Here is a 20,696-nt window from a genome sequence, read left to right as displayed (position 1 = left end):
AGTTTTTGCCATGCTGGCCTTCTCTGTGCTCCATCTAAATAACGATTCTTAACTGCTATGGTCTCCACCTAGTCTTTACGTTAGCTCTGAGGACACATGTGCAAGGCCTAGGCTGAGATGTGTCATGGAAGGAAGAGTCTCCATTCCAGTAGCTGCTCAGAGGGCTCCCAGTTTGTGTCCCTGCCCAGACCTGCTCCTCAGCCCTGGGCCATATTTATTCCACGTCTGGGCACTGGGGCTGAGGTGTAGGGCAGACCCTCAGAGCTGGTAAGGCAACATGTATTTCTCGTCATAAGAGCCTTGGCCCCGGAGCCGAAGGGTGCAGGCCTTCTCTCCAAGCATGCCTTCCACCACCAGCGTGGATTCATACAGTTTACTGCTCCTGTGGGGAGTGGATGGGGTTGAGGTTAGGAGGGGTCCCCGAGCAGGAATTTGGGACCCTGGGGTCAGTGGGGGGAAGGCCAGGAGATGCTATACCTGGCAGTGAAGTAAACATTCAGGGTGATGGAGTTTGGGGGTGCATTGATGAGTCGTGCCTCGAGAAGCCCACTGGTTGGAGACACCCTGAAGGCCACAGCATCCTTGGCTGGCTCCTGCTGGCCTGCGCCGATGGGAAGAAAGAACACATACCAGCTCAGGCAGCTCAATGTGCTGCCTTGGAAAGCCTTCACCAACCCACAGGCCTGCCTGCATCTCAGCAGTATACCTCTTGTCTTGTCTAGCATCACAGGCTAGGGCAACCCTGGTATCACTTGGGATTGGGGGACTGGCTATCTTTGCACAAATTCCAGGTGGTGCCAGCCCTGAGAACAAACATGCAGGGACAGGGCACACCCCTTCCTGGGGGTCTTGTATTGGCACAGCCCCATAGGGGAGCAGTGGGCAGGTGGAAAAGCAGAACATACCCATCAGTACGGTCCAGTAGCTGCGGCAGCCACTCAGGTTCATCAGGTAGACTTCCCGGACTCGCTCCTGGTTCACAAAGCAGGTCCCGAAGTCCACCCAGCTGGTGGAGAGTTGCAGCTCAGGCACAGCCACAGTGGCCCGCAGGGGTACAACCTACACAGGACCAGGCAACCTTGCCCACTCCAACTGGTCTCTGAGCCTAGGTCTCTGGGACACAGGAAACCCTGCCAACTCTAAGTACTGATGCTTCTGAAGACAGCAGGGAGGAACTCTGGTGGGTGGCAAGGGTGCTGACAGTCTGTGTAGGGAATGGGCCAAGGCAGCACCATGTGCTCTCCCTGCCGTCCCTGCCACCCTTACTCCCATCAAGCTCTAGTCCCTGTTCCCTGTGGGTCCAGTTGGATCGTCCTCCTCCACCTTTGCTCCTGCTCTACCCCTCCTTCTCCTTCACCCTTCCTCGTCCCCCTTCACCCCTCCTTGTCCTCCTCCACTCCTTTTCCCTCCTATGGGGGCCCTTGTGGTCCAGCTTTCAGTTCCTCTTGGGCCCTGGACCATGTGGAGATGTCCTTTGGCCTCAGGCCCCAGCTGTGTCCTACTCTAGTTCCAGGCAGTTCCCATGTCACCCATAGGTACTGCAGGACACAACCCCATCACCTAGGGTTCCCACCTCTGCCCCAGCAGCTACCTAGGGCCTCTTTCAGGCCAGAGGGAGCTCCCAGGGCAGGGCCCTGCTGGTGCTGTCCTCCTCTGACCAGAACAGAGGTATGTGGGGCAGGCTGAGACTCGCCTGAGTGGTCTGGTTGCTATACTCTAGGAGCAGATTCTGAATAAACACCATCTCCTTCTCTCCACTGGCGCTCTGCTGAATGTCCACCCCGGGTAGCATCTGGTCAGCCGGGAGCTTCTGATAGGAGAGCAGCTCCAGGGAGAGTGAGAAGTACACGTTCACCTGGCCAGACACGGGACACAATGACATTGCAGGCTGCTTAGGGTGGGTGGCCTCTTCCCTCCCCAAACTGTGGCCCAGCCTTACCCAGCCAACAGCTCAGCAGCACCCCTGCCTGAGGCTTTCATTCCACAGATGCTGCCTAGCACGCCGCTTAGCCTGGGCTAAGCTGCACCTTCCCTCAGGGGTCAGAGGCTGGAGGGGAAGGGACAGCAAGCGAACCACCCATCACCACCTCGAATGCCTGGGCTGTGGTTGGGCCTATAGGCTGAGGAAGGACTTGGTCTTTATCCTGATGAGCCTCGGATGGGTTTTAAGGAGGGGAACGTCTGAGTCAGCTTTGCCTCCCACAGAGGTCACTGGCTTTGCAGGAAGTAGGCTGTAGGGGCCCATGCAGGTATAGAGAAACCAGTCCGGAGGAGGAGACTGTAACTCAGGCTAGACAGGATGGAGCTTGGGTTCCTGCTTCCCAGACACAGTCTTTAGCACAAGCTCATCAGGATCAACTGAGGCATTTGTTAAAAATACAAGTAAAATATATATGTGTTTTTTTTTTTTGTTTTTGAGACAGACTCACTTTCTCACCCTTGGCAGAGTGTGGTGGTGTCATAGCTCACAGCAACCTCAAGTCCTTGGCAAACGATTCTCTTGCCTCCGCCTCCCAAGTAGCTGGGACTACAGGAGCCCACCAAGCCTGGCTATTTTTAGAGACAAGGTCTCACTCTGGCTCAGGCAATCCACTCACCTTGACCTCCCAGACTGCTAGGATTACAGGTGTGAGCCATCGTGCCCAGCCTAAAATATATATTAGTTTTAAATGTAAATTTAGGGAATGGGGTAGAAGGAAAAAAAGGCCTTCGTTATTTTTGATGTCATCTTACTGAATAAATTGAAATAAGAAATTTGTCTTTTCTGAAACTGGCTTAGTGATTGGGTATCATGTAATAATTATGTGTAATTTAGCTTTAAAATGCTTTATATCATGTCTAATAAAAAGGAAATTATCTTTTTGTTTGAAAAGAAATACAAATTTTACACATCTATGGAGGCGGGACTGGGAGCTTCTTTTGTTTGAAAAGAAATACAAATTTTACACATCTCTGGAGGAGGGACTGAGAGCTTGTATCTTTAGGGCATTGCTATATTGTTAGGCTTGGAAACCACTGTCCTAGACCAAGATATGGGGACAGCAGAGGAGGGAGAAGCATGGAGAGATTCGGGAGGGGTATCCATGGGCTTAGTGGCTGGTCAGAAAGAGAGGAGCCCAGGATGAGAAGTATTAGAGCTGGGCTTGGGCAAGAGAGTAAGAGTGGTGGTATTTACTGAGGGGAAGTACCCCTACAAAGAGGGCGCACTAGGGAGGGGGCAGGACAGGGTGGAGAGTGGATGGGGAATTTGATTTGGACAGGTTGAGTTTGCCTCTAGAACTTGAAAGAGAATTTTGATCAGAAGCCAGATGTCTGAGCATTGTTAGCACATGAAGGGTGAGATGCAGTGCTGTTATCTGATGTCCTGTTTTAGGGGAACTTTTGGGCTTTCCCAGGATACCCCCAAGGATTTTAAATACCTGGTGGCTAAGTGCAAAGCCCCATGGGGGAGCTCTGATGGAAAGGGTCCTCTGGCTTGCTCTGGCCTTCCCCTCCTGGGGGGTAAGGGTGTCCTTGTTTCTGTCCTCAGCAGTTCTGTGTCCATCTCCCCTACTTCCATGAAGAGGGGTGGGGGAGCACAGCGTCTAGCCCATGGTAGGCCCTCACACAGAGTGACATGTTCACGTGAATGTGGCTGTTCACTGAGGCCCTGGGAGTGGATGAGCTGACCAGGAGTATGCAGAGTGAAACAAGGGTCAGCTGGGGCTCTAGAGAGCAAGAGCACAAGGGAAAGCCCTGCAAGGATAGAAGGAATGAGGGCCTAAGACAGGAGGGGAAGCAGGAGAGAGAGTGCGGTACCAGGCCCAGTGGTCTGTCCAGCGAATTCCAGGAAAGAGAAATCGCCTGCAGGGCTTTGCTGTGGGACCCTACATGAGACTGCACCTACATGGCTACGTGAAGCCTGCACAGTGAGTTGTCTGGGCTGCCCAGTGGTCTGTCCAGGCAGTGCCACTGTGCAGGTGTGTACACACCCGGCCCTACACAGGACTGCAACCTATCCTCATTCTGGGTGCCTCGGAGAACAAAGGAGTCAGAAGTTAGTGGTTCCTGGCTCAGCACCTGTAGCTCAGGGACTAGGGTGCCAGCCACATACACTGGAGCTGGCGGGTTCGAACCCAGCCTGGGCCTGCCAAACAACAATGACAACTACAACCAAAAAATAGCTGGGCGTTGTGGCGGGCGCCTGTAGTCCCAGCTACTTGGGAGGCTGAGGCAAGAGAATGAATCTCTTAACCCCAAGAATTCAAGGTTGCTTTGAGCTGTGACACTACTGCACTCTACAGAGGGCAACATAGTAAGATTCTGTTCCTCTCCACCAAAAAAAGAACTTAGTGGTTCCTAGTAGGGCCCTGTCACCCCCTCAACACCAAACTCAGAATCTAGCATCCTGTTCTCACTGAGGCCCTGTCAGAAGAGGCAAAATGACTGTGGGGCCTGGAGTGCCCTACAATTATGGCAGTCCAGCCATAGGCTCACCTAAGTTGGGCATAACCCCTGGGCAAAGGTGCAGGAGAAGGGAGGGAGTGTATGTGGGAGGTAGAGATGCTCATGGGAATGCATTGGTCACGATCAGGATCAGTATGTGTTGGGGGGGTGAGACTAAAGTGTGGGTGTGTTTCTGCAACAGGCATGTGGGTGGACACAATGTCTGGGACATCCATGCACATGTAAGTCACCTGTGCAGAGGTGCTAAAAGTGGTATGTCAATGGGAGTGCACCAGGGATCACACATGCAGGGCACGGTGGGGTCAGATGTGCAGTTTGAGTATGAGTACAGAGGTGAGGGTGTGCAGGTATGTTGTCGGCACACACGTGAGTGTGTGAGTGTGCCATAGGGGTGTGGGCTATGGACCCCCCTACTGACCAGCATGTTCTCCTGAGGCCGGAGCACCAGCTGCTTGCCTGCTGAGACCATCTCCTCACACTCCTGCTTCGGGCCAGGAGATCTTTGGCTTTGGCCAGCCCCATCTTCAGAAACAGAGAATGGCCTAGAGACCAGGAGCCGGAAGTAGTGTGGGATTTCTGTAGTGTTGATCAGCTTCAGGTGGCGGGTAGTCACCAGCTCACTCAGCACCTGGGCAGCCACAGAGGTGGGGGAGGTTAGGGATGCGTCTCTTCCCTTTTCTCAAGCCCATGGCCCTGGAAGGGGGAGGGAACTTAGACTGCAATGTCTGTGCCCCAGAAGGACCCACAGGGACATGTGAGAGCCAGGCAGGGCCAGAGGGTGGCAGCACTCACTCCAGAGCAGGGCTGTTCTGGGATGAGGTCACTGGCCTGGCATCGGAACTGCATGCTGCTGCCATAGTCCAGCTCCACACTTAGCCTGCGTAACAGGTACTGCTAGGGCAGGGCCCACACAGGGGCCTCCTGGCTGCCCCTACTCTGCTCATTTGGCCTGGACCCACCCTCTCCCTGGACCTCCCTGCCAGCCTTTCCTCCCTTCCTTCTGTTCTTTTGCTCTGAGACCCCTGTCTGGCTCCACCAGTACCCAGTGAGGGTGCTTCCCACAGGGGAATGGGAGAGGATGGGACAGCCCAGACAACTCAACTGTGCAGGCCTCACGTAGCCATGTAGGTCCAGTCTCAAGGGTCCCACAGCAAAACCCTGCAGGCGACTTCTCTTCCCTGGAATTGCCCTTTGCACCTGCCAAGTCCACGCCTGATCACTGGTGGTCCCTAGGCTGAGCCAGCCATGTGCTACCCAGGAGAGAGGCAGTGGCTCTGGCACCCACCCCAGGCCAGGAGGCTAACCTTGTCATCCAAGCTCATGAAACCCAGGGCATAGCCAGTACACTCCACCTTGTGCAGGGTATCAGGACTCAGCAGCATGGGCGTGAAGGAGATGTAGATGGTACTACTGCCCCCAGCAGGGACCACCTGCATGAACACAGTGGCCTCAGCACTGCTTCATGCCCACTGGATGGCCAGTGTAGATGCCACAAGACAATTCCCAGCCCCCACTCTGACTCACCACCTGCTTGGGGCTGACAGAGTACAGATGGTCGGTGGGCATGCCCTCGTGCTCCCGCAGGATGACTGAGATTAGCTTCTCTGCCTCACTGCTGCTGGCACTGGAACTGCCCTCAACCTATCGCCAAACTGAGGCTCACATGGGCTCACCTGGCCCACTGGCCACACCCCAGCAGTCAGAGTGGCAGCCCACCCTGCCCCTCCTCCCCTGCTCACCGATGGGGCAGCTTCAAGGCTGGATAATGACACATAGGAGGGACTTGGGGACAAGAGGAAGACACTGCCCTCAGGGGTCTCAGGACACACGAGCTCTTTCCCAGCTTGATCCCGCAGTGGGAATGGTGGCCCATAAAACACCAACAGCTCCACTAGCCGGTCTTCTTTGTCTTCTGGAGTATAGGTCTCCCAGTCCAGGCGGATGTCTGGGATAGGCATGGGGACCCGGGTGGGAAATGAGGAACAGACCATCTCCCCTGGACCTTGCTCCTCAAACCCTTTGGACAGAGAAGTTGCAGAGGCCTCGCTACTTCTCTAATGCCACTTTCAGGCAAACTTCATTTTAAAAAAATAGTCTTTACAGGCCATCCTGCTCTACTGCCTCATGGTCACAAGGTCAGGGCTCCACGTTCAGAAGCCTGAAGCCAGGCACTCCACTCTCTCCACAACTGCCTCTCCCTCTGGCCTATTTGCTGACTGGCTGCTGCCCTCCTCTCCTTCCACCTATTAACTCTGCCTGCCTTCACTTCCTTCCCCAGCCAGGCCAGTCTCTGGGAGCTGCCAGCATCCTCAGAACTCCCTTTGCCACCACTGCTCCCACCTGGCAAAGCCTAGTCCTGAAGAAACTGAATTGCACCTGTGGGCACCAGGGCAGAAAGTCCCCCACCTGAACAGAATGCCATCTCCAGATCTGTCCCCAGCTTAAACTGGGCCCACGTTGTTCTTCCTTCCAGCCTGTACCACAACAATGCCAGGCTGTCCCTTCTCCCCTCCAGCTCCTCCACCTACCTCCCCAGCACCCAGCTGACAGCCCCACTTCATCTCTCAGAAGCCCTCAAATCGAAAGTCCCTGAATTCCTGTCCTAAGCCTCCACATGTGCCTGCATCTATCTCATCCCCCCCCTTCAGTCCTATTTCTGCCCCCTCCCCAGGGATCAGCATGGCCAACGTCCCCTCTCAACAATGTCAGCCCCTTGCACCTCTCCTAGCTCTTCCCAGCACTCCTCACCCTCCACATGTCATTTTGACTTACCTTCCTCCTGGGCTCAGCCTACATGTCCTACAGGGAAGCCTGGACCCCCTAATACATTCCTAGCATTCTGGCTGCCCTTTCAATCATATTCAATGCCCTCAACACACTGCAGTCCCTGGTCACATCTATCCCACCCATCAGAGTGTAAGTCCCTTGACAGAGACCCTGTTGTCCTGTACCTCCAGTACCTGGCATGTAGCTCAGGTCCTGCTGACTGAGGGTATGAAGAAAGGGATTCCCTAGAAGTGTCTGTCCCTATGTGCAGTGACCCCAATGAGAGCAGGGCATCTGTGGTCCTATCCACACTGGGAGACCTGAGGCTGGGCAAGGGCCAGTCTCGTCCTCCAGGACAGAAGTGGCTCTCTCTGACAATCCCACCCTGGCTCAGGCGGCTCCCATCTTATTTCTCCATGCCTCCCCCAGTAACTGCAGGCTGCATGGACTCCTGGATCTGTTCATTGGCTGTCATCTCCCCAGTCCCATCTTCACTCCCAGTCTGGCTCACCACAAGGCATGGCCTATGGCGAGAGCCCCACAGGCTTGCAAGCATCTTACCACAGGGGCTAGAGTTATTCAGGCGAAGGGTTCTGGTAACCGTGTCTCCTCCAGAGACCTGGGCACCAAACCTAGAGCAGGGAGACCAGATTCAGCACAGCCACAGCCAGCACATTTGCAGGCAGGGCTATCTCACAGAGTATAACTCAGGCTGGAGCTCAGGCAGCAAGGAGGCACCACAGTGGTCTGAGCCTTCCCCATGCAGTACCTGGTGAACTGTGCTCCATGGCTACTCCCTGCCCTGGAAACTCATCCCCGCCCACCTTGAGCCGACCATGCGGATTCCAGCCCAATTGTGTACAGGACCAGGTCTTCCGCCCGCCCCACAAAGCCCCCAGAGATGTGCAGATGGCAACATGTGCCCCAGGACTTTTTTTTTCTCCAGGCAGACATTCCCTGGAGCCACCTTGTAGGTGGCATTAAATGGCCCTGGCCAGCTGGATTGCAATGAGATGGTATGAGCAGTCCTGCCTGAAGGCTAGAGGATTTCGGAGGGCCATCAGGGAGCAGAGGGAAAGGCAAGGCTGAGGTACCTGATGACAGGCTCCTTCTGCAACTTGTCAGTGGTGTAGTAGGTGGTCCTCAGGGAACTGATGGGGCAGCCCACCACAGCCATATGCACGGGGATGACTGCTGGTGGCAGGTCTCCTACCTGCAAACACACACCAACCCTTTGTGTCTCCTGCCACAGGCTGCTACCACATTTCCTCCAGGCAAGGCCTCCACTTGTCTAGCCAGCCCAAGGTCACAGCTTATCCCCAGCCACACTCTTCACTGTCTGAGCCCACTTGACCCAACAGCCTGGGGCTGTCTGGCGTCAGCTCCCCTTCTCCTCCTGCCATCTCTACCACCAGCCCTGCGGCCTGATGATTTTTCTTCTCCCATGGTTTCTTTGATCAACTTTCTGCATCTTTTAAATGGAAAGAACTTTATGATTTTTCTCTCCAATAAAAAGTAATAAATGCTTATTTTTAAAAAAATTTAAGAGTATGTTAACCAAATATAATCCTACCCCTGCATCATGCCTCTCTGTTTACATTTTAGGGTACAAATATCTATACTTCTCTTGTGATAAAACACAGATACAAGTGGGGAGCATACTAGGCAACATGTTTTTCTTTAATAATCTTCTCTTTTCTCTAACAATATAAGATAATTTTACTAATAAAAAATTTATAGCATCACATAACAGGCTGTACACAATTCCACTGAAGGGATGTGACCTGAGGTTTTTATCTAACCCTCTACTCATGGACATGGATTCAGAGGTTATTTATTTTTCAATTTTTCTTTGTTAAAACTGCTGGAAAAAAAGTAAATCTGGTATAAAATAATCTAAACATTTATCTGCTTCTTTCCTTGGGGCAAATTTAAATGTGCACCCAACACATTCCCAAAGTGCCTCCAAAGGGTGGTACCAGGTGCCACCTCATGCCCACATGCCAGGAAGCACACTTCCCCTGCACCTTCACCAACAACTTTTAAACCTTGCTAATCTAACAAAAACCAGTATTCCATGGTTATTTTACTTTGCCTTTTTATAATTACCAGTGATGGTCACAGATTTTCATATGTTTACTGGCTTTGTCTTTCTTTCTTTTTTTTTCTTTTAGATAGAGTCACAATTTCTTGTCCCTGGTAGAGGGATGTGGCAGCATAGCTCACAACAACTCAAACTCTTGGGCTCAAGTGATCCTCTTGTCTCAGCCTCCCAAGTAGCTGGGGCGACAGGCGCCCGCCACAATGCCTGGCTAGTTTTTCTATTTTTAGTAGAGACAGGGTCTCACTCTTGCTCAGGCTGATCTCGAACTTGTTAGCTCAAGCGATCCACCCACCTTAGCCTCCCAGAGTGCTGGGATTACAGGCGTGAACCACCACACCCAGCCCTGTATTTGTCTTTCTTGGAATTGTCTATTCAAACCCATTGTCTATTGGGGATATTTTTTATTCCCTTTAATGTTATTTAGGAACTCTTTATAGATTAATGAAGATGATCAACCCTTTGTCATGCATAATACAAATCATTTAAAGCAAATGTCTACTATAACTAACCAGTTCAATTATTAAATATTTCATGAAAATCTTCTAAGCAACAATAAACAATATAGGATAGTTTCATCACCCCATATTCAACTAGGAGCTCCTCACTGGTGTCATCTGTGATATTATACCTCCCCATGTCCTCCACAGTACAGTGTGCTATACAGGACAAGTTTAGCCTGTAATGTGCCCTGTACACAACACAGCAGGTGTTCCATTTGTGCTAAATGCAGGAGCAAATGAATGGACCCCTGGATGAATGAATGAATGCACACAGTGCTGGGCAAAGGTGTGGGTCTGGAAGGCAGCTGCTGTCCCTCCAAGTCTTGGGACTCCTCTGCCCTCCTTGGTGTGGACACAGATCTGTACCTCATGGGAAATGCTGTGAAAGGTTCTACTTCTCACGAAGACCTCGCCTGTCTAAACTGTCTCAGGCTCAAACCCAGAGGTTACATCAGATGCAAACAGCCATCCCAAGCTTGGTGGGCATTGCTTTTCAACTTGGTGAGGTTTGTGAGGCTGAGGGCCAGGTGTTAGAGGAAAGGGAGCCTGCAGGGGAGAGCTGGGGTGGCCACTGCCCTTCTGTGTGCCCTTACCATGCAGATGAGGTTGTCCCAGTACTCTCCCCACATGTTCGCACAGGCTGTAATGTCAATACTCAGCTGCTGGTAGGCCCCCAACATGCCCTGGGAAATGTGGGGAAAGAAGGCAGCTCCTTTCCCATGAGACAACATGCCTTCCATAAAATCTGAGGAGGAATCGGGAAAGGGGAATTCAGGGCCCTGGGGTTGGTAGTGAAGTGCAGTGCAAACTCTCAGGTGATAGCAAAGTACTGCCCCAGGGAAGCCACCCTAAAGCTTCTCCACAGTAAGGCTAAACTTATCTTCTTCTTGGGAGTACAAAACCCAGAGGCCAGCCTCTTATCTCCTGGGGGGCCATGCCCCAGTGGGAGCCCTCCCTCATTAGCCATCACTCATCCCATATCAAACCCAGGCCTTGTGTATGAGCCTATGTCCCAGCAGGGAAATGGCCTCAGTTAAGAGAAGGGCACTGTCAGGTGGAGCCCTGTAGCCATCTGGGTTCCTTGCTGGGAAAGACACTGAGAGGAGTCTGGGGTTCTGGTCCCCTTCTCCCTTCTCTGGAAGCTGCTGGTCCACATCCTCAGTAGGTCATGTCAAACTCAGCTCTGACTGTTGCCTGGGCCCAGCAGCCCCACCCTGGTGGCTCTTACCCAGCTGCTCTCGCTTAGCCAAGAGCTCTCGGATCCTTGCCGTCTTTAGCAGGGTAGGAGGCATGTCAGGGCTTTACAAATGGAGATGCAGAAATAGTATTAAGGAAGCCAATCTTGTCCCAGGACCTACCAGACCATGTTCTGTGGCAGCCCACATCCCACAAAGTGCCCAGCAGAAGAAGGTGGCCCTGCCTGCTCCTCCTAGGGCAGAGCTAGTCAGGTATTTTCTTTGCCCACTTCTCTGGTCTTTGCTCCCATAGTAGCCCACCACCTGGAGCATCCCAGCTGCAGGCCACCTATCAGCTGCAGGGATTGCCCCCCAAGAAACCCAGAAGGATTCCAGGCTCTGTGCCCTGGTTATCCCTGGATGCAAACACAGCCCAGATTCCCCATCTCTAGCCTGGACTTCAGCAACAGGCCCCCGTTTCTAGTCTTTCCTGCTGACATCTGTCATCAGGTACGCACTAGCTTTTGGGATTGGAAAGTTAATGGCTTAAAAAACTGTTCAGGGGTCTCCCACCACTCAGGCAGTGGTGTTGAAGTTAGGTTCTCCTGCCTCAGAAGGTTAGGTGGTGGGCTCTCCAACACGGTCTCGACACTCCAGAAAAAAAGTCTTATAGTATTTTCTAATTTCTTTGGTGTAAATACCTTCACCATGGCTGATTTCAAGTTACACCCTTGCAAAATGCCTGAATATTTAATAATCGGCTGTTCTGAGCCAGTACTGGCTAAGTTGGCACACCACTGTGAGTGTATATGTACATATGTTGTGTGGATGCATGTACGTGTATATGCATCTGGGTATGTGCGTATGCATGTGCGCATGTGTGTGTGCATGTGTGTAAGCATGTGTGTATGCAAGGGTGTGTATGCATGTGTGTGTTATGTGTGTGTCTGTGAGAGAGTAAGCAAGTGTTCTAGGTCTTGCCTCTGCCCTTGACCACAGGGCTAATGTTGGTCTTATCTAGGGGGCATCTCTTCGTCCCTCACTTCTTCACATGAGCCCAGGCACACTATTCAGTGTTCCCTGAATACTCTGCTCCTGAACACTCACTCCCACACCTTTGCCCGCATAGTTCCCTCGACCTACAGTAACCTCTTCCTCACCTACAGGCCATCTGCCTGGTCAAATAGAAGCCCTTCACTCTGGCAGCCCAGGCTGAGGAAGCTCCCAGTCTTTCCCATGGCCCACCTAGGGTCTGAGAGGTGGGCAGCAAGCACAATTCCCTCCCTGCATTTCTACATGTTCACCTGTGAAAACACAAACTCCCACCTCTTGCACTGACCAGCCTCTGGCCACCTAAGCCACACATCTGTCCTGGGAAATGCCTCTGAAAGAAATAAGACTTACAGGCTAGTCTTTTTGCTCAGGCTATTCTGGGGGCTGCCAAAGTACTCAAACTTGAGGGTGAAGGAGGTCTGTATTGGGGAACAGTTGGTGAGGATGAGCTGACAATTCACATGGGTCCTCAGAGGCACCGTTGAGCCAAAATCCAGGCAGAGCTTATTCAGGTCATCTGGCCACTCCTGTGTGCTGGAAACACCATGAAGCACTATGTTACATGCCCCCTTGGCCCTGCCCAGAGAGCCACCTAAGGTGAGGGTGCGGAAGCCGCCTGGACATTAGGCTTCATCCTCGGGTTCCCTCCTCCACACCCATGACACTGAGAGAAGACCCAAATTCTGTACAAACTGTTCCTGGCCAGTTGCATGTCTCCCAGTTGCTGGGCCTCCTGTGGGAAAGCCCAGGGTGCCTATATCATGTCCCCTGCCATTTCCTACCTGCTTAGACACCATGCCTCCAAATGTGGAAGGGAGCACAGAGAGGGCAGGGATAGGGTAAAGGGAGCTGTTCCCATAGAAGTGGTGAGAGGCTGCAATAATACTGTGTCCTCTTCCTGGCTACAGGAACTGGATGGGAATGGACTGGACCACAGTGCAAGGCCAGTCCTTTCTGTAGTTGCCTCAGTCCCCAGGCCCTGCCCCAGCCCTGGCTCACCTGCTATTAGAGCCTTCCATAGAGATGGTAATGGCCACCTGCAGTCCCTTGGACTTCCCAGAAATCCCAAGGACCAGTAGCTTCTTCATGCCTGACACGTAACAAGGGAGGGCCAGATCGGTCAGCTCTTCCTACAAGAAAGCCCATCCAGGGTTAAGACCCAGGGTTGGGACCTCTGAAGATGAGCCCAGATGGACTTCCACAAAAGAGGAGGCTGGCTTGGCGCCCGTAGCACAGTGGTTACGGCGCCAGATGCATACACCTCAGCTGGCAGGTTCAAACCTGGCCTGGGCCAGCTGAACAACAATGACAACTGCAATAAAAAATAGCCAGGCATTGTGGCGGGCCCCTGTAGTCCCAGCTACTTGGGACGCTGAGGTAAGAAAATCACTTAAGCCCAGGAGTTTGAGGTTGCTGTGAGCTGTGACACCATGGCATTCTACCAAGGGTGACATAAGACTCTATCTCAAAAAAAAAAAGAAAAGAAAAAAAGGAGGCTGCTGTGGATGCTCAACATAAAGGCTCTGACTTCTTTTAGGACTCATCTCTGTAGAAGGGCTCTCCCGTATCTCTGGTGAGCCCCACCTGATGGACAACATCCTGCCAGGCTGGAGATACCATGGGGCAGACCCCACAAAGTGGACCTCTGGAGAACCTGCACATTTACTCTAATATAGCTGCTGCCTAGGAACCAAACCCTTCCTGAGCAAGATCCTCTCTGCGCCAGGGCTGGGCCTGTCTGTCATCCTTAAGCTCCGACCCACTATCCCCACATTTGCCAGTGAGGAACTGAGATCTGAGTCTTCAAGTCTTTTCAAGAAGATGTTTCTCTTCCCATAAGAACTACAAAGAGACAACTGTCAATGGCCCAAGTACTGAGCATGTTCTGCCTCAATGGCCTTCCTCTGGGCCATGCCAGGGAGAAGCCATGCCCTCTTAGGCACCAGTTAGCCTCCCTCAGTACAGTATCTGCTGTGAGCAGCAGCTCTGCCATACATCTCTGGGCAAACTGGAAAGCTGGGCCCACCTGTGGCCACAGAGAATTTTTTCCCTAGAATGGGCAAAAGCTGGTTCCAAAGCCTAGGAATAGCCAATGGATCTTAGGATACATCCAGGCCCACAGTAAGCTCCCTGACCTTGTGTCTTTAGGGAACAGGCCCAGGATGAATGGGGACCACAGACCCAAATGCAAGAAATTTCTTTCCCAAACATGAGGACAAGGGGGAATAGGGCCTGAGTAGAGCCTACCTGGGAGACAGAGAAATAGTTGGCATGATGCCCTCCTGGTCACTCAGTCCTCACGTTGTCTGACTTACCTGAGTATGAGCGGTTAACTCCAAGTTGATCTGGCACTCCTTACTGGGCCCCAGCAGGCCACGTCTGGGGGAGACTGTCACTGTACACAAGTTTGCTTGGTGCCCCAGGAGCTAGAAGACACATGGGTGGGCCCGTTGTCACTCACTGGGCTCCCAGAATACACTAGCATCCAAACTGAGTGCTCAGCACCACTGCACAAAACACTGGAGGCTAGCTGGCAGCAAGAACCATAGGGCTGAGTGCTTACTTTTGGGAATAAACCGTATGTCCCTTTTCTCCCTTCTGATTCCAGATGGATTTCACCACCTGTCTTGGGTTGCCTGGACTAAAGAAGCTGTCCTGGGAGAACCAGAGTGATGGAAGAAGAGGGCAGTCGCCTCTGATGCACACAGACATGGCCTTGTCTCCTACAGCACTCATAGCAAGCTCCACAGTCAACCACAGGTGCAGTGCCACAGCTGGACTCTCAACAGCACTTGGGCCAGTCATGGGTTCTGCTGGCTCTGAGAATCTAGCTGTGTTCACCTAAAATTCCTACTCTGGCAGGGCATAGGGATTCCTGAAAGGTGAGACAAGAAAAAGCTGGGCCAGATGTGCCAACCCTTTGAGAAGTCTTTCTGGGCACTGTGGAGTAAGGGACAGGCTATGAGAGGGAAGCTGAATGTCTTTTATGGGGAGTGCTGGGGGGATAATGCTCCCTCTACATACAGGGCCCTCTGCTGCTGAGGGCTACAGACCTGCTGGCCATGGTTTGGGCTCACTCACCTTGCCCCAGTGGAACCGGGTAGGCAGAAGTGTGCCATTGATGAGTATGACGCTTGCCTTTGTGGGTACACCCAGGTAGAGGTTGCTGACTTCCACCTGGCTGCTTTGCAGGTACACATGGGGCTTCTGTATCTCGGCATAGACCGGAAGGTAGCTGGAACACGAGGAAATAAAAGGTATGCTGCTCAGAAAAGAGGAAATAAAATTGTCCATATTTATAGAAGAACAGGATAGTCTGTACAGAAAATCCCAAGGCATCTGCATTTTTTAAAATTCCCAGAAGTAATGAGTGGCATTAGAGAAGCTCTGCAAAGTGTATAAGATCAACATACAAAAGTCAATCACATTTTTATACACTAACAATAAATGTGCAGAAACAGAAATTTAAAATATCATTTACTCCAAAAATTGAAATACTTAAGTATAAGAGAAATTGTTGTGAAGATACTCTGTGTTTATTTCAGAATGGTTACTTCCCCTCCCTACCCACCCTGGTCAAATGAGAGAAATTCTTCCAGTCTTCCCCACAAGGACCTAATGAACATCCTAGAGTTTTTATCTCTCAAGGTAGTCTACACTTAGCCTCCAGGAATTGCTGAAGCTACTATTTAAGTGTTCCTGTTACTGGCTCTAGTAGCTTCTGCTTCAGGTAGCTGATTTGTATTCTCTGTATTTGCCTATCTCTACAGTTTTGGGGTTGGCTACTTTTCCTGTGATTTTAATTCTCTGATGGGTTTAAGAAATATCATTGTTTTTTAGTTTGTTCAGCTTTTCTTGTGAGGGCAAGCGCTTGGAAAACCTAGAGAAAATAGATAAATTCCTGGATATGCATAATATACGAAGACTGAACCATGAAAAAATAGAAAACATCAATAAACCAATAAAAACTAATGAGATGAAAGTCATGATAAAAAGTCTCTGATCAAAGAAAAGCCTAGGACCTGAGGGATTCACTGCTGAATTCTACCAAACATTTAAAGAAGAACTAATACCAATCCTTTTCAAATTCTTCAAAAGAATTGAAGAAGACAAGATTCAGTGGTTCACACCTACAATCACAGCACTCTGGGAGGCCTAGGCAGGTAGTTTGCTTGAGTGCAGGAGTTTGAGACCAGCCTGACCAAGAGCAAGACCCTGTCTATACTAAATATAGAAACACTAGCCCAGTGTTGTGGTGGGTGCCTGTAGCTATTTAGGAGGCTGAAGAAAGAGGATGACTTGAGCCCAAGAGTTTGAGGTTTCTGCGAGCTATGACACCATAACACACACACACACACACAAAGAATTAAGGAGGAGGGAATACTTCCAAACTTATCTATGAGGCCAGAATTATCCTGATACAAAAACAAAACAAACACACAACAAAAAAGAAAACTACAGGCAAATATCACTGATGAATATAAAGTTCCTTGACAAAACACTAGGAAAACAAATTCAACAATACATTAAAATGATCATTCACCAGGATCATGTAGAATTCATTTCGGGGATGCAAGGATGGTTCAGCATACGCAAATAAATAAACTTGATAAATCCACATTAACAGAATCAAGAATAAAACCTAAATGATTGTTTAAATAGATGTCAAAAAGCATTTGATAAAAGTCAACACCCCTTTAAAGAAAAAACTACATCAAAATTATAGAAGGAAAATATCTCAAAATAATAAAGGCCATATGTGACAAACCCACAGCTAACATTGAACCAAATGGAGAAAAATTAAAGGCCTTTCCTCTAAAGACTAGAACAAGACAAGGATACCACTTTTGCTGTTATTATTCAACATATTACCAGAAGTCGTGGCCAGAGTGATCAAGCAAGAGAAAGAAATGAAGAGCATCTTCATTTTGGAAGGAAGAAGTCAAATTGGAAAGGAAGAAGTCAAATTAGGCTTCTTTGCAGATGACATGATCTTATGCCTAGAAAAAACTAAAGACTCTACCAAAAATCTGTCAGTAGGAATCTTTAGGTGAAGCGGGAGTGCATGACCAGGTAACCAGCCTGGCCCATGACTGGAGTGTGGCCAGCATGCCTGCTGGGATGCCCAGACCTAAAGTGGGTGCTGGAAAGGCCAGTGCAAGCAGAAAGCTTCCTCCCTAACAATCTGAAAGGGGAGAATCTTTGGGGTACTCATCAAAACCCTAGTCCAGAGGCATGGCAACTTGAAGATCAAGAGGAAATGAAAAGAAAATTAGGGCAGGGAAACAGATAAAAGAAATCACTCATGAGGAAGAATCAGCAGAAAACTCCTGGGAACATGAAAAACCAGTCCAAAGCAACCCCCACCCTCCCACCAAGGGTCTGTGAGGTAGCTACTGCAGAGATTCCACCTATAAAGAAATGTTAGAAATGACATAAAGGGAATTTAGAATACAGGTGATGAAACAATGAAGGAAATGATGGAAACAATGAAGGAAACTGCTCATAAAGTGGAAAATAAACAAAAGGAAATCCAAAAACAGAATCAAATAAAAGATGAATGATATGATGAATACAAATAGGATACAGCAGAGCTAAAGGAATTGAAGCAGTCAATTAAGGAACTTAAAGATGCAATAGAAAGTATCAGATTAGACCATGCAGAAGAAAGAATCTCAGCGGTAGAGAACAAAGCTCTTGAGATAACTCAGATAGTTAAACAGGCAGAAAAGAAGAGAGAGAAAGCAGAACGTTCGCTGACAGAATTATGGGACTTTATGAAGCATTCAAACATACGAGTTATAGGTAACCCAGAAGGGGAAGAAGAATGCCCCAGGGGAATGGAAGCCATATTAGAGAATATTATAAATGAAAATTTCCTAAATATCACAAAAGATTCTGACACCCTCCTTTCAGAGGGATATTGGACCCCAGGTCGCCTCATCTGTAAAAGCTTCTCCAAGACACATTGTAATGAACCTGTGCAAAGTCAAGACAAAAAAGCTTCTTCAAGCTGCCAGGAGTAAGTACCAGTTGACCTACAGGGGAAAATCCATCAGGGTGACTGCAGACTTCTCTAATGAAACTTTCCAAGCAAGAAGACAATGGTCATCCACCTTTAATCTACTTAAACAGAACCATTTCCAGCCCAGAATTCTATATCCTGCTAAGATAAGCTTTAAAATTGAGGGAGAAATCAAATCATTTACTGATATACAAACATTGAGGAAATTCACCACAACAAGATCAGCTCTACAGGAAATACTTCAACCTGTTCTACACACTGACCATCACAATGGATCAACAGCAAAGTAAGAACTCAGCAATTAAAGGACAGAACCTAACTTCCACACTGATGCAAAAAATAAAAGTAAGCAATGGACTCTCACAAAATAAGATGAATAAAACACTACCACGCTTATCAATTATCTCAATAAATGTTAATGGCTTGAATTCCCCACTGAAGAGGCATAGATTGGCTGACTGGATTAAAAAACACAAGCCAGGGCGGCGCCTGTGGCTCAGTGAGTAGGGCGCCGGCCCCATATGCCGAGGGTGGTGGGTTCAAACCCAGCCCTGGCCAAACTGCAACAACAACAACAAAAAAAAATTAGCCAGGTGTTGTGGCGGGCGCCTGTAGTCCCAGCTGCTCTGGAGGCTGAGGCAAGAGAATCGCATAAGCCCAAGAGCTGGAGGTTGCTGTGACCATGTGACACCATGGCACTCTACCCGAGGGCAGTACAGTGAGACTCTGTCTCTACAAAAAAACAAACAAACACAAGCCATCCATTTATTGTCTGCAGGAAACACACCTAGCTTCAAAAGACAAATTAAAACTCTGAGTTAAAGGTTGGAAGACAATTTTCCAGGCAAATGGAATTCAGAAGAAAAGAGAAGTTGCAACCTTATTTTCAGATACATGTGGATTTAAAGCAACTAAAGTCAGAAAAGACAGAGATGGTCACTTTATGTTGGTCAAGGGAAAAATACAACAAGAAGACGTTTCAATTCTAAATATTTATGCACCCAATTTAAATGCTCCCAGATTCTTGAAACAGACCTTACTCAGTCTGAGCAATATGATATCCTATAATACCATAATAACAGGGGACTTTAACGCTCCTCTTATAGAGCTGGACAGATCCTCTAAACAGAAATTAAAGAAGGGACTTAAATGAGACCTTAGAACAACTGTGTTTGATAGACGCATATAGAACACTCCATCCCAAAGATAAAGAATATACATTCTTCTCATTGCCCCATGGAACATTCTCCAAAATTGATCATATCCTAGACCACAAAACAAACCTCAATAGAATCAAAAGAATTGAAATTTTACCTTGTATCTTCTCAGACCACAAGGCGCTAAAGGTGGAACTCAACTCCACCAAAAATGTTCAACCCCACACAAAGGCATGGAAATTAAACAACCTTCTGTTGGATGACAGTTGGGTGCAGGAAGAAATAAAACAGGAAACCATTAACTTCCTTGAGCATAACAACAATGACAACACAAGCTACCAAAACCTGTGGGATACTGCAAAAGCAGTTTTGAGAGGAAAATTTATCACTTTAGATGCCTATATATGAAAAACAGAAGGAGAGCGCATTAACAAACTTACAAGCCATCTTATGGAATTGGAAAAAGAAGAACAATCTAAGCCTAAAACCAGCAGAAGAAAAGAACTATCCAAAATTAAATCAGAGATCAATTCTGATTTAATTGATCAGAAAATTAATGAAACAAGGAGTTGGTGTTTTGAAAAAATAAATTAAATAGATAAATGTTTGGCCAGACTAACTGGAAATAGAAAAGTAAAATCTCTAGTAACCTCACAGTTATGATAAAAGGGAAATTACAACTGATGACACAGAGATACAAGAGATCATCTCTGAATACTACCAGAAACACTTATGCCCAGAAATTTGACAATGTGAAGGTAAAGGATCAATGTTTGGAATCACACCCTCTCCCTAGACTTAATCAGGAAGAAATAGAACAATTGAACAGACCAATTTCAAGCATTGAGATTAAAGAAAAATAAAAAAATCTTCCAACAAAAAAATGTCCTGGTCCAGATGGCTTCACACCAGAATTCTATCAAACCTTCAAGGAAGAGCTTATTCACGTACTGCAGAAATTATTTCAAAAAATTGAGGAGGAAAGACTCTTCCCCAACATGTTCTATGAAGCAAACATCACCCTGATACCAAAACCTGGAAAAGACCCAAATAAAAAGGAGAATTTCAGACCACTTTCACTAATGAATATAGATGCAAAAATTCTCAACAAAATCCTAGCCAATAGATTACAGCTTATCATTAAAAAAGTCATACATCATGATCAAGTAGGTTTAATCCTAGGGATGCAAGGCTGGTTTAACATACGCAAGTCCATAAATGTTATCCACCATATTAATAGAAGCAAAACCAAAGACCGTACGATCCTCTCAATAGATGCAGAAGAAGCATTCGATAAAATCCAGCATCACTTTCTAATTAGACAACTGAAGAGTATAGGCATAGGTGGCACATTTCTAAAACTGATTGAAGCTATCTATGACAAACCCATAGCTAATATTTTACTGAATGGAGTAAAACTGAAAGCTTTTCCTCTTGGAACTGGGACCAGACAAGGCTGTCCTCTGTCAT

General features: G+C 48.7%; 1 protein-coding gene across 7 annotated transcripts in view; it reads right to left on the bottom strand.

The window, feature by feature from the left end:
- Positions 1 to 123: 123 nt before the first annotated feature.
- The window catches only part of DLEC1 (DLEC1 cilia and flagella associated protein), a 94,587-nt gene continuing 74,014 nt past the window's right edge, over positions 124 to 20,696 (bottom strand). For 3 of the 7 annotated variants that reach the window (XM_053600853.1, XM_053600854.1, XM_053600858.1), the window contains 17 exons: positions 15,126 to 15,279; positions 14,360 to 14,470; positions 13,044 to 13,174; positions 12,396 to 12,578; positions 11,045 to 11,115; positions 10,410 to 10,561; positions 8,307 to 8,425; positions 7,774 to 7,844; positions 6,186 to 6,391; positions 5,971 to 6,087; positions 5,751 to 5,876; positions 5,549 to 5,643; positions 5,239 to 5,323; positions 4,865 to 5,074; positions 1,694 to 1,855; positions 478 to 1,059; positions 246 to 382 (listed from right to left, as the gene is read on the bottom strand). In XM_053600853.1, coding sequence (XP_053456828.1) covers positions 374 to 382; positions 478 to 1,059; positions 1,694 to 1,855; positions 4,865 to 5,074; positions 5,239 to 5,323; positions 5,549 to 5,643; positions 5,751 to 5,876; positions 5,971 to 6,087; positions 6,186 to 6,391; positions 7,774 to 7,844; positions 8,307 to 8,425; positions 10,410 to 10,561; positions 11,045 to 11,115; positions 12,396 to 12,578; positions 13,044 to 13,174; positions 14,360 to 14,470; positions 15,126 to 15,279 — 2,584 coding nt within the window. In that variant the 3' untranslated portion in view covers positions 246 to 373. Of the gene's footprint in view, positions 383 to 477; positions 1,060 to 1,693; positions 1,856 to 4,864; positions 5,075 to 5,238; positions 5,324 to 5,548; positions 5,644 to 5,750; positions 5,877 to 5,970; positions 6,088 to 6,185; positions 6,392 to 7,773; positions 7,845 to 8,306; positions 8,426 to 10,409; positions 10,562 to 11,044; positions 11,116 to 12,395; positions 12,579 to 13,043; positions 13,175 to 14,359; positions 14,471 to 15,125; positions 15,280 to 20,696 lie in introns of those variants that run through there. The other 4 variants (XM_053600856.1, XM_053600855.1, XM_053600857.1 and 1 more) reach the window with 4 other exon arrangements.

This window comes from Nycticebus coucang, chromosome 8 (genome assembly GCF_027406575.1).
Source record: "Nycticebus coucang isolate mNycCou1 chromosome 8, mNycCou1.pri, whole genome shotgun sequence".
Taxonomy (NCBI): Eukaryota; Metazoa; Chordata; class Mammalia; order Primates; family Lorisidae; genus Nycticebus; species Nycticebus coucang.
The sequence above is the reverse complement of the archived record's forward strand: the minus strand, read 5'-3'. Positions and strand labels throughout refer to the sequence as shown.